The 13,465-nt window shown below is 33.7% G+C and overlaps 1 protein-coding gene across 6 annotated transcripts in view; it reads left to right on the forward strand.

Annotated features, from left to right (window-relative positions):
* The window catches only part of TTC17 (tetratricopeptide repeat domain 17), a 102,229-nt gene that overhangs the window by 11,321 nt on the left and 77,443 nt on the right, over nt 1-13,465 (forward strand). For all 6 annotated transcript variants that reach the window (XM_032488485.1, XM_032488486.1, XM_032488487.1 and 3 more), the window contains one exon: nt 8,488-8,577. In XM_032488485.1, the coding sequence (XP_032344376.1) occupies nt 8,488-8,577 (90 nt within the window). The remainder of the gene's footprint in view (nt 1-8,487; nt 8,578-13,465) is intronic.

A 13,465-nucleotide genomic window follows, 5' to 3' on the forward strand; every position in this document is an offset into this window, starting at 1 on the left:
AAATAGCACGAATTTATTTTCTGACAGTTCTGTAGGTTAGAAGTCCAGTGCATATGTCATTGGGCTAAAATCAAAGGGACAGCAGCACTGCCAATCCTTCTGGAGGATCTAGAGCAGAGTTCATTTCTTTGCTTTTTCCAGTTTCTTAGAAACCTGCCACAGTCCTTGGCTTCTGGCCCCCTTTCTTTGCAGCTTCAAAAACAGCAACATTGCATCTCTGACCATTCTTCTTAGTCACATCTCTCTCTTTGACCTCTATATTCCACTTTTAAGGACCCTGTGATTACATTAGTCCCACTGTATAATCCAGGTGAGCCACTGTATTTAATCTGATGAGCAACCTTAACTCTATCAGCTACCTCAGTTCCCTTTTGCCATGTAACCTGACATATTCACATGTTCTGGAGATTAGGACGTGGACATCTTTGTTGGGCCATTATGCTTTGTTCAATATTTGCTGCTGGAATGAGAATCACTTCTGGGTTATGTATAAATCCACTCTAACTGTACAGCTAATTGTTTCTTTGTGTGTTTACAAGAATGTCATAAGTATACAAATGAGAAATATCCTTGACTCTCGTGTCTTGATCCAGTGTTTCATTCTTCCCTTGTAAAGTTGTAAGCTGTCTACTTTATTTGTTATGTTATTTATATATTCCCTGGTAGCACTAAATCAGAAAATGTAGACTGATAACAGTTTTATAAGACGTTGTTCATTAGTTGTTCATATTGAAAATGGCTACTTACTTGCTTATCAGTTAGGAAAATGGCGATTATTTGACAAGAATGTTCTAATAAAATTGGCTACAACACTGTACATTCAAATCTAGATTATAGCTATATATTTTATACTTCAAATACCTAGATTATTTTCTGTGAGTTTAATTATTTACAACTCTGTCTTCCAAGAACTGAAAATGAAAAAGTAAAATCTAATTGAGATTTAAAACTGTAGAAAATAGAGATATAAGGCCATAAAAATCCATGTGATAGTCAGGAATCATTATTTTTGTTTATTTAAAGTTTAATTTTAGTTTGATGACTTGATATTCTGTAAAATTAATTTCTTACTAAAATACTATACAAGTACTCTAAGAGCAAAAAAGTCATCTTCAGCAAAAATATTTCCAAATCTTGCCAGTTCATTACAGTAGTGTTTTACTAATCTCATGCAATTAAATGTTTTCTAGTAAAAGATCTGTTTATGTTACGTTAATTAAAGTTTTGACAATTATTATAGCCAGGAACCTGTGTAAGTCCCTCTTAAGAGCCAGGGCTGAACTAGTGTTTCATGTAATTACACTTCTCTAGACCTAGAAGAAGGTACAAGTCCATGATGGTTAGACTTGAATCCTGAAGAGACAGTTGCATGCAAAGTCAGGCAGCAGACTTTTCTGCCTCTCAGTCCATCCGTCTAAAATTCATCTTGCTTACCGTTAGCCTGACAGGGGTCACAAAGGTGAGGGCTCCTTAAACAATTGTTTAAAAATGGCAGTGAACTAGATTTGAAATAAGGGTAAAAATCTGAGGGGAGAAAGGAACAGGAAAATACAATAGATGTTGCCTTTTTGCCTGATCCCACATCTGTGAGATGGTTTTTTTTCTCTCTATATAAGGAAAAGCTACAAGATTATCCCTCAGACCTGAGCTTGTACTTATTACAGCTTTTTTTTTAATACAGTAAAACATATTGCATAGCACTCTAAAGTTTCATTTTAACAAGATGACCTGTCCATAGCACTTTAAAACACAGAAGCACTTAATAAATTTAAGTATACATGTTCACTGTAGAAAAAGTCAGAAAACACAAACTAGAAGAGAATAATCATCTAGAGTCCCACCAACTAGAAACCACCGTTCATAAAATATGTTGGATAAACTGTCAGATGGGTTTAAAAAGAAGTGGTGAGAAAGATTTTTTTGTTAAGTACACAAAAGAAGAAATATATACGACCAATAAAGAGATTAAAAGTATTCATGCCAAGAGTATACAGTAACTCAGTGACTATTAAGAATTTCAGTGGATTCAACTATTCTGGAGAAAAGCTAGTAAAAAATATAAATTTAAAAGCGCAGTCCTTCTAACCTAATAATTCTCATTCTAGGAAGGAATTAAATAGACAGCTATCTAAAAAAATTAAATGTAAGGCTATTCACCACAATGTTGTTAAAAAAAAGAGTGTAACTGAAAGCCCAAATTTTAGTAGAATCCTGGGTAAGTAGCTTTAATATAATATTAACGACTAAATGTCATAATGTAATTTGTATTTTCTGGGAAAGAGGTCTGATAAAATTTAGAGAAGAATGGAGAAGGGAAGGATACAACATAGTAGATTTATTATGTGATATTTGTAAAAATATTTATCTACATAGCTATAAATGTATGTATGTGTAAATAATTTATCCTGACATGATGTATATATTTGACACCAGCTATCTTTGAGGGGCAGATTTCAAGTAATTTTAATTTTCTTTATATTGTCTGTAATGTGTTTGTTTTTACTGTAACATATATTTAGCATGTAAATCAGAAAAGAAGATTTTTAATAACATTTTTTATTGATTTATAATCATTTTACAATGTTGTGTCAAATTCCAGTGTTCAGCACAATTTTTCAGTCATACAAGAGAAAGGACAAAAACCACATGATCATCTCAATCGATGCAGAAAAAGCATTTGATAAAATTCAACATGCATTTATGATAAAAACTCTCGCCAAAGTGGGTATAGAGGGAACATATCTAAACTTAATAAAAGCTGTATATGACAAACCTACAGCCAGCATAGTACTCAACAGTGAAAAACTCAAAAGCTTCCCACTAAAATCTGGGACAAGACAAGGATGCCCACTATCACCACTCCTATTCAACATAGTCCTGGAAGTCCTAGCCACAGCAATCAGGCAAGAGAGAGAAATAAAAGGGATCCAAATTAGAAAACAAGAGGTAAAAGTGTCACTATATGCTGACAACATGTTACTATATATAGAAAACCCTAAAAGGTCCACACAAAAACTGCTAGAGCTGATTGAAGAATTCAGCAAGGTAGCAGGTTACAAAATTAACGTTCAAAAATCAGTTCCATTTCTTTACACTAATGATGAATCAACAGAAAAAGAAAGTAAAGAAACAATCCCCTTTAAAATAGCACCCAAAGTAATAAAATACCTGGGAATAAATCTAACCAAGGAGGTGGAAGAATTATACACAGAAAACTATAAACCATTGATGAAGGAAATTAAAGAAGACTTTAAAAAATGGAAAGATATCCCATGCTCTTGGATTGGAAGAATCAGTATTGTTAAAATGGTCACACTGCCCAAGGCAATCTACAGATTTAAAGAAGATTTTTTTAAAGTTGAGCTTTGTTAGAATTAATGAGCATAAGGACAGAGAGGGCTAACTTAGCCTGTGATATGATGAACAACTTAACTACTCAGAAATAAATAGCCACTGCTAATTGGAGCCTTGGTTTAATTTGACAAGTTGATGGTTTAAAAGAAGCTTTTAACTGCAGCTTTGGAAATAGTCCCTGCCTAGGGCAAATACAAGTTTATATGGGCAAATTGAAAGAATGGTAATTTCATTCATTTGAATATCAGGTTACTTCAGTGGATAGGTTAGGCTGGTTAAAAGTGATACTTCTATGACAGTGTTAAATCTTTTATAGAGGTAAGATTTGGAAATTACAAGGAACTCTTAGAAGTCATTAGGTTGGGTGTCCTCAGTTTATAGATTGTCATCAGTGAATGATAATGCCTTAGGACATGGAAAATCTAACAAATGTGATATCAAACACCTTCACCAAATAATTAACAATGTATTAAATACCTAAAAACATGTTAAGTACTGAGGGTAGAAGAATTTTAAAAAAATTTATTTGAAGAGACAACCATACAAATGTTAAACAATGTAATAAATTCTATTACAGAAATATGTGTAAAATACTATGGGAGCTCAAGAGAAGGATGGTTTCACAAAGGCAATGTCATTTGAGCCAAGTCATTTGGCATTCATCAAAAGCATAAGAGAAATGCTTTCCAAGTAAAGGAATTAACATGTGCAAGGGCACAGAGGCTCATAAAAGAGCCACAAGGATAAGAAGATATCATAGACAGAGGGCCTCAAGAAAATTAGGCAGAGGTTTAGTAATAGCATCAAAACTTCCAATTTTGAAAATTTTCATTGGAATGTTTGGACAAATTCTAAGTGCCACAGATAGAATTTGATCCAGGATTCAAACAGTATAACCAGGATAGGTTTTTCTCTGTCTTCATTTGTCTGCTGCTTTAACCTTATTTTCAGTCCCCCTGTGGATACAAGGTAGCTAGTCCCCAATAGCTCAAAGAAAAGTTCTGAATTAGAGACTCTTTAGTACCAGCTGACTACTTGATTAGTGTCCCTTCTCAGAAATAAGATACCAAGGGAAAAGAATACACTGATCAGGCTTCCTATGTGGGGAAGGATGCTTCCAGCCAACCAAGACAGGTTTTTTTGCCACAAGAAGGAGATTGCAGGTACTGGACAGGAAAAACCATAAATACTAAGTGGGATCATTTAAGGTAGAGGTGAAATCTTAGTTGCTTTGAAGATCTTTATGTTTTCCATCATATCATCTCAATATTTAAATAATCTAAAATTATGAATAAAAGATTTAAATATTCCATCCCTAAGTTTCTAACCTAAGGGGAATCCTTTTTTAATGAATATAGCGTAATATAAGGTTTCATTAGTCAGTTTCAAACTGCTGGTGGGAAAACAGTAAGTTCCCCATTAATGTTGCTTTCATGTACTCATATGAATACCATTTTTTAAAAAACAGATAAAAATGTTCAGCATATGTGAAGAATAAGTGTATATGAGTGATGGAACTAATGTTACAATAGAAATGTTCAATTTCCTATCATAAAGGACCAGTAGAAAGTGATTGCCTCAGACTTGATTTTGTAGAACTCAAAAATGTTTATTTATATCCTTAGATTGATTATTTTAAGTTTAAAGCGTTCACCCTTTATCTAACTTCAGCAGTGAAGTCGTTACCCTTACATAGTGACATTTCCATCCATTACCATGTGAATTTACTGAATTCACAGGGTCAGGGCTCCAGATTAGGGATGTAGAAATTAATATCTTGGTTGAGATGGCAGCAAATGAAATATATGAAAATGAACTTGATATGAGTAAGATATTTACAGCTGTTATATATAATTGGACACATGCATTTATATAATGTATTAAAAGGAAAATAAAATTGAATTGTCTTACATGGTTTGTCATTTTCTTTATTAAAATAAATTGCTATGGTAACAGTGGAACTGTCTTTACCTGGAACTCTTAAGGGAATGAATCATTTTGGATAGTAGAATTCCATATAGCTGATTTCCAAATACATTGTCAGTTTTTCTCTGTAGTTTAAATTTTACTCTAAAATATATTTCATACTTCCTGACCTTCTTAAGTACAGCAAATTGAAAATAATTCCACTTTTTTTCCTCTTCTTTGGAAGTTTGTAAGGTGGTTTGTTCTTTGTTAAAAAGCCGTAAAGTGCTTTGAGATCTTATGTACACATTACATCATTTTTAACCCATCACTCTGTAATTTCTGTCACTCTGCTCTTCAGTTTATAGCGGACTCTTCTAAATGCTAAAGATTTTGAAGGAAAAACATTCTTTTTCACGTTGTATATAAAATAGGAGTATGTAGGCTCCAAATACTGACTCCTAGTGGGCCTGGTTCATAGAGTAATAATAAACTTTTATTGGTTGAATGGATATTGTAATATTTATAAAGTGGTCAAACATACCCTCTTTCATAATATTCTAAGGAGGAGAGGTATTCGAGAGAAGTTCAAGTGGACTGGCATTTGCCAAAGATAATTAGCGTAAAATCTAAGAACTTGAAAGTACCTCAGTAAAAATGTGTGTCAGGCTATAAATCTGCAACCAACCCTCATCTGGCAGAGATCCAAGCCATTTGCTGCCACGTTGAAAAGAGAAACACAGCTGTCAAGCTGTCAGTGGACTCCCTTCCTTCCTTATGCTAATTCATACCTTCTCTAGCTACTTTATCTTTTTGAACTAAATGCTTCAAGGAAATGAAAAGTACTTCCTCACAACTAGATATTGGTCAAACCCATGCTATTGAAATATGACAGAGCCCTGGTTATCCAGTATCTTTTTAATCTAAAACTAAGAGTATACTTTAAATATTTCTCTAATGTAACTCTTCATTGTCTTATTCTTTCATTCCTTCCTTTTGCAGTTCTCCAGATGTCAGGTAATCAGACTGGTAGGGTATTTTAGAGTGGGAACGTCATACTCCTATTCTTTCCCCCTCCCCAATTTTTTCTAAAAACCTCATTTAAATATAGTCATGTATTAAATCACTTCCTCTTGAGGTCTGGACAGAGTTGCAAAGTACCAGACTTTATTTGGCCTCCTAGCTTTTTCGCACTCTGGCTACTGGCTATAGCTTTTAAATTTTCTCCTGTACAAATTTTGGTGTGCTGTAATATATGACAAATAATATATCATATTGTTGTGAAAAAGATTGATGGACTTTGGAGTTAGATCAGTCCATATTCAAGACATTATAGTAGCTTTCCCTACCCTACCCGCATATGACTGTTGGGAATATGTTCAAATAAAATGAAAAGAGAAGCAAAAATTTCTTCCCTGTATTGAGATGCACGTAGCGTTTTGCTTACAGGCCTTTGCTAGGCTTGATTATTTGATAGAGATTTACAGCTCAGGTGGTCAAGTATAGCCCTTGCTGTTATGTTTTTAGTGCCTTTTAAATTCAAAGTCCAGTTTTAACATAAATTCCAATATAGTAGGAAGGCTAGGGGAAGCAGTGGAAGGATTTTGTCATAAAAGTGAGACCTTGGGCAATGACAATTATCCGTAACTTCATAATGATAATTATGTAGTTCAGACGATTGCAATGAACGTAAGAGTGGAAGTTACTCAGGACCAGCATCTCTTTTTCCTTTGACATCTCTAAGATGGTGGAATGAGCAAAGGCAGATGAATTTTATATGTGGTCACCTAACATCACCCAGTTGTTACTGTGTGTATTATTAAAGCAACCATTGAACTTATTTCATGTTATTTTTTCTTTTTAAAATAGTTTTTTTAAGGCTTGCATTGACCAAAGTCTAAGCAAGGCTATCTTCTGTACTTAAAAAGCTAGCTTTAAAATTAATTGAGCTGATGTCAGATTCTCAGAGATTACAGAAAGATAGTTTCTTCTCAGAGTGGAACTTCCTGAAGAGCTGGTATATAATTTGACAGTCTAACGCTATGGGACAGCAGGAATTTCATTTCATCTCTTAGATATCAAAGCCACTGCCTTAGATTTTTTTGAAATTCAAAAACCATGTGTGTATGTGTGCTGTTTTTTCCTTATTATAAATGTATCATGTGCACATTATGGACAACTTAAAAATACACAAATGTAGAAAGTAAAAGATATGAAGGTACCTCTCCTCTTAATCCCACTTCCCAAAAGAAATCACTGAGGACCAACTTAGTTTTGTGCATATACAGACATGTATACATCTATATCTATAAAAATATATACATGTAATGATTAAACAAAAAAAAAATAGCATACTTATTATTCTTTATTACTTTTAGTTAATACGTTGTGAACATCTTTCCATGACAGTAGACCTAGTTCTTCTGTATCACATTGCATTGGCCACTGGATTTCCCTGTTTTCCCACTGATGGACTTAGGTTTGTTGTTCTTTTGTTTTTTGCAGCTAAAGGTGATATGGTGAGCATCCTTCTATATCATTTTGCCTGCTTGTTTAAGAATGCCTATAGGATAGTTTCCTAGAGTTTATATTGCTAGGTCAAATTTTGATATATGTTGTCAAATGATCCTCCAAATAAGACTGCTACCAGCATATGAAAGTTCATTTTCCCTGCATCTTCAACAACAGAATCACTTATTTAATGATTACAGTTCAGAAGCATGAATTGTAAATTATAAGACTCAAAGTTATTGTACATTATCTCTGATTTACGTCTTCTATAAATAGCCTTCAAAAAGAGATGCTTTTCATATTTTCCTTTTATTGTCTCTGAACCTGTTCAGATATAGAATGTGCTATCAAGATCAAGATAAGGCAATCCTTGTTTTGTTAATACAGGTATAAAATAGCTTTTAAGAAATTTATTATTTATTTCCAAATACTTCTCTTCTTGAATATTCTTTATATGACCAGTCAAGTACAAATACTCATTTCAAAAGCTTGTTCTTTCAAGTGGAGTTCAAGAGACAGCCATTGAACCTGTCATTTCCTTTGCTGAAATTTACATGTGATCAGTTTTGAAATCCCTCTTGAGCTTTACTGAGCACCTAACACTGATTATAATGGTGATTGAACAATAATTTAAGGCATATGAAAGGAACTTTTATTAATCCAAACAAATGTTAGTGATATCTGAGCTTCATTTATTCATTGTTTGCTTGCTTGCAGGTGGATTCACCAATGAACTTGAAGCATCCCCATGACTTAGTCATATTAATGAGACAAGAAACAACAGTTAACTACCTCAAAGAATTGGAGGTGAGGGAACTGGACATTTGATACACAGCTGAAACTTGTTGCTTTCACAGGATTTATTGTGTTCAAAGAAATATGCTACTTTTAGATCATGTCTTTTAAAAAAAATCTAATTAGAATGCCATTTGAATAATAGAAAGAGAAACAGACTACCCAATCCTGGGTTTTATGCCTGGTTTTTGACTCATATCCTTCAACAAAGTTGCCATGTATAAATTTTTCTATCAAGAAGAGGAATAATCTCTGAGGATATTCTTGGAAGGAGAGTTTGGGTAAAATATCAAAAGGAAGAATGGTTTGAATACCTTATAAAAATATAATTTTGTTAATTCACAGGTAGTAAAAACTGTGGTCTTGGCATTTTATATTTTTATGATTGAGATGAAAACCATCACTTTGCACCTTGAAAACTTGATATTTATTAGTGCTAATAAACTCTAACCTTTTTCTGTCACTGATTTCCATAAACTGACTTTGCTTAGTAGCAAACATTAACTATTTGAAAATAGGCTTTTTTCTCTCATAAAACCTCTGCTTAAAAGTTACAATGTAAATTGAATCCAAATTTTAAGGAAATGTTAAGTTGTAGAAATAACCCAATTTGCAAAGTTAGATTTAAAAATTATTAGGAATAGTAAGAATAAAGTCAGAGTCTTCCAGAGCTAGAAGGAATCATAAATATCATCCTCATTTTAGAGGCAAGGAAACAATTAGACCTAAAGACAGTGAATTGCCTGATTTCACAAAGTAAGTTATGGCGGAACCAGAGGCAAGTGCCGTATCTCTTGGCTTAAAAGTTGGCATACCTGTTAAACCAGGTAGCCACTCATTTTCTAGTTATGTAAAAATTCCAAATTTCACTTACATAGATTTAACCTGGTACATCTTTCAAGAGCAATAGTTATAATTAGATATCTTTTAAATTTCTGTAAATTAAGAAGGAGCTTTTAGCACATATTAACCAGCTGTGTGTAGGTAGTAGCACTTTTGGAATACTTATAAAACTTGAGCACGTCACCATTTTTAAATAGTATCTCACCTTATTCCTACCAGTTTTACCACTTATAAATTTGGAAATATTACGAATACTAGGAAAAAGACAATAGATATATTTATAGGGGTTAGAAGCTTGATCTGTTTTTGTTTAAATACAGCATTCAGAAAGATGCAATGGTACAGAAAATGGTTTTTATTTTCAGATACATAGACAACATTATATTTTTTTATGGTCATCTGTCTTTTTAAAAGGCAGTATTATTTAATGTAAAGAAAAGGAGATTTAAGTTAGAGTATAGGCAGGGGGAAAATGCCATTTACCAAGTCAGTGAAAGTGCAAAAGTAAAATACTGACTCCACCAATTTTTGGCTAAGGTTGTGTAATGAGTTTACACTTAGTACACCCCTTCTGCTTCATATAGACAGCAATGACACATAAAAGAGAAAATAGAAATCAGAATAAAATATAGCTAGTCCTAAACACAACATAAACATCTCCAGAAATGCAACAGAAATACTAAGTTGGGAGTGTGGCTGAAACTACAAACCTGCTGGTCTCCAAGGGCAGGAGCAGGCTCTGGTGTTTGGTGGTTCAGCTTTGTGGGGTGAAGGGGGCAGTATTTCATGCAAGATAAAGCCAGAGAACCAAGCTTACTACTTGAAGACTGGGATGGACAATTCTGTTTGTGAAAAGAGTCTCATGGGGAAGGAAAAAAAAAGGAGAAAGACAAAACAAAACCTAATGACAAAAAAAAAAAAAATCCAGTAGTTCAGTAATTGTTTTTAATTTCCTGAACACCATTGCAGGGCAGAATATTACTTTGGGGTAGAAACTCCAAACTAAAGTTGTATGATCTGATTTTGGACTTGGGAACTGGATAGAACCTGGAAGCAACTATAAAACTGCTAGACATGGGAGATGGTCATGGAGTGGTCCCAAAGAGACAGACAGACAGACAGAGATGGAGAAGGGGTGAAGGATGACTCCAAGGTTTTTGACCTGAGCAACTGAAAGGACAGAGTTGACATTAGCTGAGATGGAACAGACTGAAGGAGATATAAATTGGGGAGGAGTTTGGCTTTGATATGTTAAGTTTGAGATACCTATTAGGCATCTAGTGGAGACATTGAGTAAGGAATTGGTTCTTCTAGAGTGCACTCCTGGGTAAAAGTCTGAGCTAAAGAGATAAATTTGTTACTCATTGACATAGAGTTAAAGCCATGAGACTAGATAATACAATTTATCTACAAAGTAGTGACAACTAGATGGATTTCTTATATACTAGAAGACAATGAAGGAATAGCAAACATTCAAAATGCTAAGATGAGGATTTTATATTCTTTTAAATATAATATTTTATAATCTTTCAAACCATCATTCAAAAGTGAGAGCAAAGCAGTTTTCTGATGTACAAAGACTGTGCACTAACCACAGACCCTTACTTTAAAAAAACAGGAAGATGTACTTCTGCAAGAAGTAGAGCCAGTGGAAGTGAATAGGATATGTAGTGACAAGTAAAAACATTGATGAAAAAGTTGCTAAATTTATTTGATTATTTACTTTCTGTATTTAAAAGATAAAACTAGGTAAAATTACCGGTCTGTAGAAGGGTTCAGGGCATGTTCATTGATTCGATAAAGCATATTAGACTCTTTTGTCATGTTCAGAAGGCAAAAATAACTGAATAAATTAAAATCTTGTTGGAAATTTTATAGACAAACATGTTAAAATTTTAAGAATATTGCCACCTTTCAAGCAGTCCTGCCAAAAGAAATATGAATCTAATCAAACTACAGTATAATTTGCTTTTCAGTGTAATTGGTTTCTTTTGTCATTTTATGTATTTTATGTACTCAAAAGACTATTCTAAGAAGGTGTCTGTTGGCTTCATTAGACAGCCAAAGAAGCCCATGACATGAACAAGTTAAGAACTCCTGGATCCTGCTGTCAATATAAAGGAAATACAAAGGGCAGAGGAATATGTTAAACTTGTGAGATGTAGTCAGCAAAATCCTGGAGAGTAATAAACTATAGGACAAGTGATCCAACTTCTTTTACAAATAAAGTACAAAGATTAAAAAAAAAAAGGGTAATAAAGGGGTGACCAGTATATTAAAAGGGACTTAAGAGACCAATCAACCAATTGCAGTGTGTGTGTGTATCTTACTAGATTTTAGTTCAAACTGTAGTTTTTAAAAAAAAGAGGGAAGAAACAGTTGGGAAATTGAACACAGACTGGATATTTGATATTAAGGAATTACTTTTTTTTTTGCATGTGATACGAGAGTTATGATTTAATTTTTTTTAAGTGTCTTTCAGAAACATACTGAAATATTCACTGATGAAAAACTTAACAAAAAAAGAGTAAGGGCAATAACCAAAATAATTGAAATGCAATTTATAGTTTCCAAACCTACAAATAAAGGGAAGATACAGAAGATACAGGAAAGAGGGGAGGGAATGTAGTAAGTGTATCAAACACATGGCAGGCAGGAAGTGAGAAAAAAGCAGCAAAGAAAAAGTAAAATGGACAGAAAACCCAAAATAATATGGTTGAAATAAATCCAAATATGTCAGAAATCACAATAAATACAAACAGATTGAACTCACTGATTAAAACTCAGACTATCAGATTTGATTTCTTATTTAGTCCAGAAAGCTATTACGGCAGTATTTATACACGTTTAGTCCTTCATCTGAAATCACTGGGGCTATATGTAGTTAGAATACAGCCTTTCTTCTTTTTTTTTTTTTTTTCTTTTTTCCTTTTTTTTTGTTCTGGTCCCAAACTCCATAATAGGATACATTAATATTTCTCCAGCAAAATGTATGAGTGTTCACACAAAGAGGATAAAGACTGTAAAATGGCTTTCCATCAGGTTTTGCCACCACATGAATGTTGGTACAAAACTTAAGAATAAACAGGGTTTTCAGAATTTTAGATTTTAGGGTGGTAAAGGATGGTAAACTTGCCTCAGACAAAATAAGAATTTAAGATCATTAATAGAGATAAAGAGAGAGCCTCCATATTATCAATCCACCAGAAGGATATATTACATACTTGTCTCATGAGTGTGTGTATATTAATTTCCAAACAGCAAAAACTGACAGCATTACATGAAAAACCCATAATCAGAGTAGGTGATTTTAACAGATCTTTGTCATAAACTGATAAATCAAACAAAAATATTATAAAATATAGAAGACAACCCCATGTAAATCAGTGAAGTTACAGCACTCCCTCACACCATGCACAAAAATAAACTCAAAATGGCTTAAAGACTTAAACATAAGACAAGGCACTATACACCCCCTAGAAGAAAACATAGGCAAAACACTCTCTGACATAAATCTTAGCAGTGTTCTCCTGGGGCAGTCTACCCAGGCAATAGAAATAAAAGCAAAAATAAACAAATGGGACCTAATTAAACTTATAAGCTTTGCACAGCAAAGGAAACTATAAACAAAACAAGAAGGTAACCTATGTATGGGAAAAAAAATATTTGCAAATGATGCAACTGACAAGGGCTTAATTTCCAGAATATATAAACAGCTCATGTAACTTAATAACAACAAAAAACAACCAACCAACCCAATCCAAAAATGGGCAGAAGACCTAAACAAGCAGTTCTCCAGTGAAGACATACGAATGGCCAATAAGCACATGAAAAAATGCTCAACATTGCTGATTATCAGAGAAATGCAAATCAAAACTACAGTGAGGTGTCACCTCACACCAGTCAGAATGGCCATTATTCAAAAGTCCACAAACGATAAATGCTGGAGAGAGTGTGGAGAAAAGGGAACCCTCCTATGCTGCTGGTGGGAATGTAGTTTGATGCGCGCGCGCGCGCACACACACACACACACACACACACACACACACACGAAATG

The sequence above is a fragment of the Camelus ferus genome, chromosome 10, assembly GCF_009834535.1.
Source record: "Camelus ferus isolate YT-003-E chromosome 10, BCGSAC_Cfer_1.0, whole genome shotgun sequence".
NCBI lineage: Eukaryota > Metazoa > Chordata > Mammalia > Artiodactyla > Camelidae > Camelus > Camelus ferus.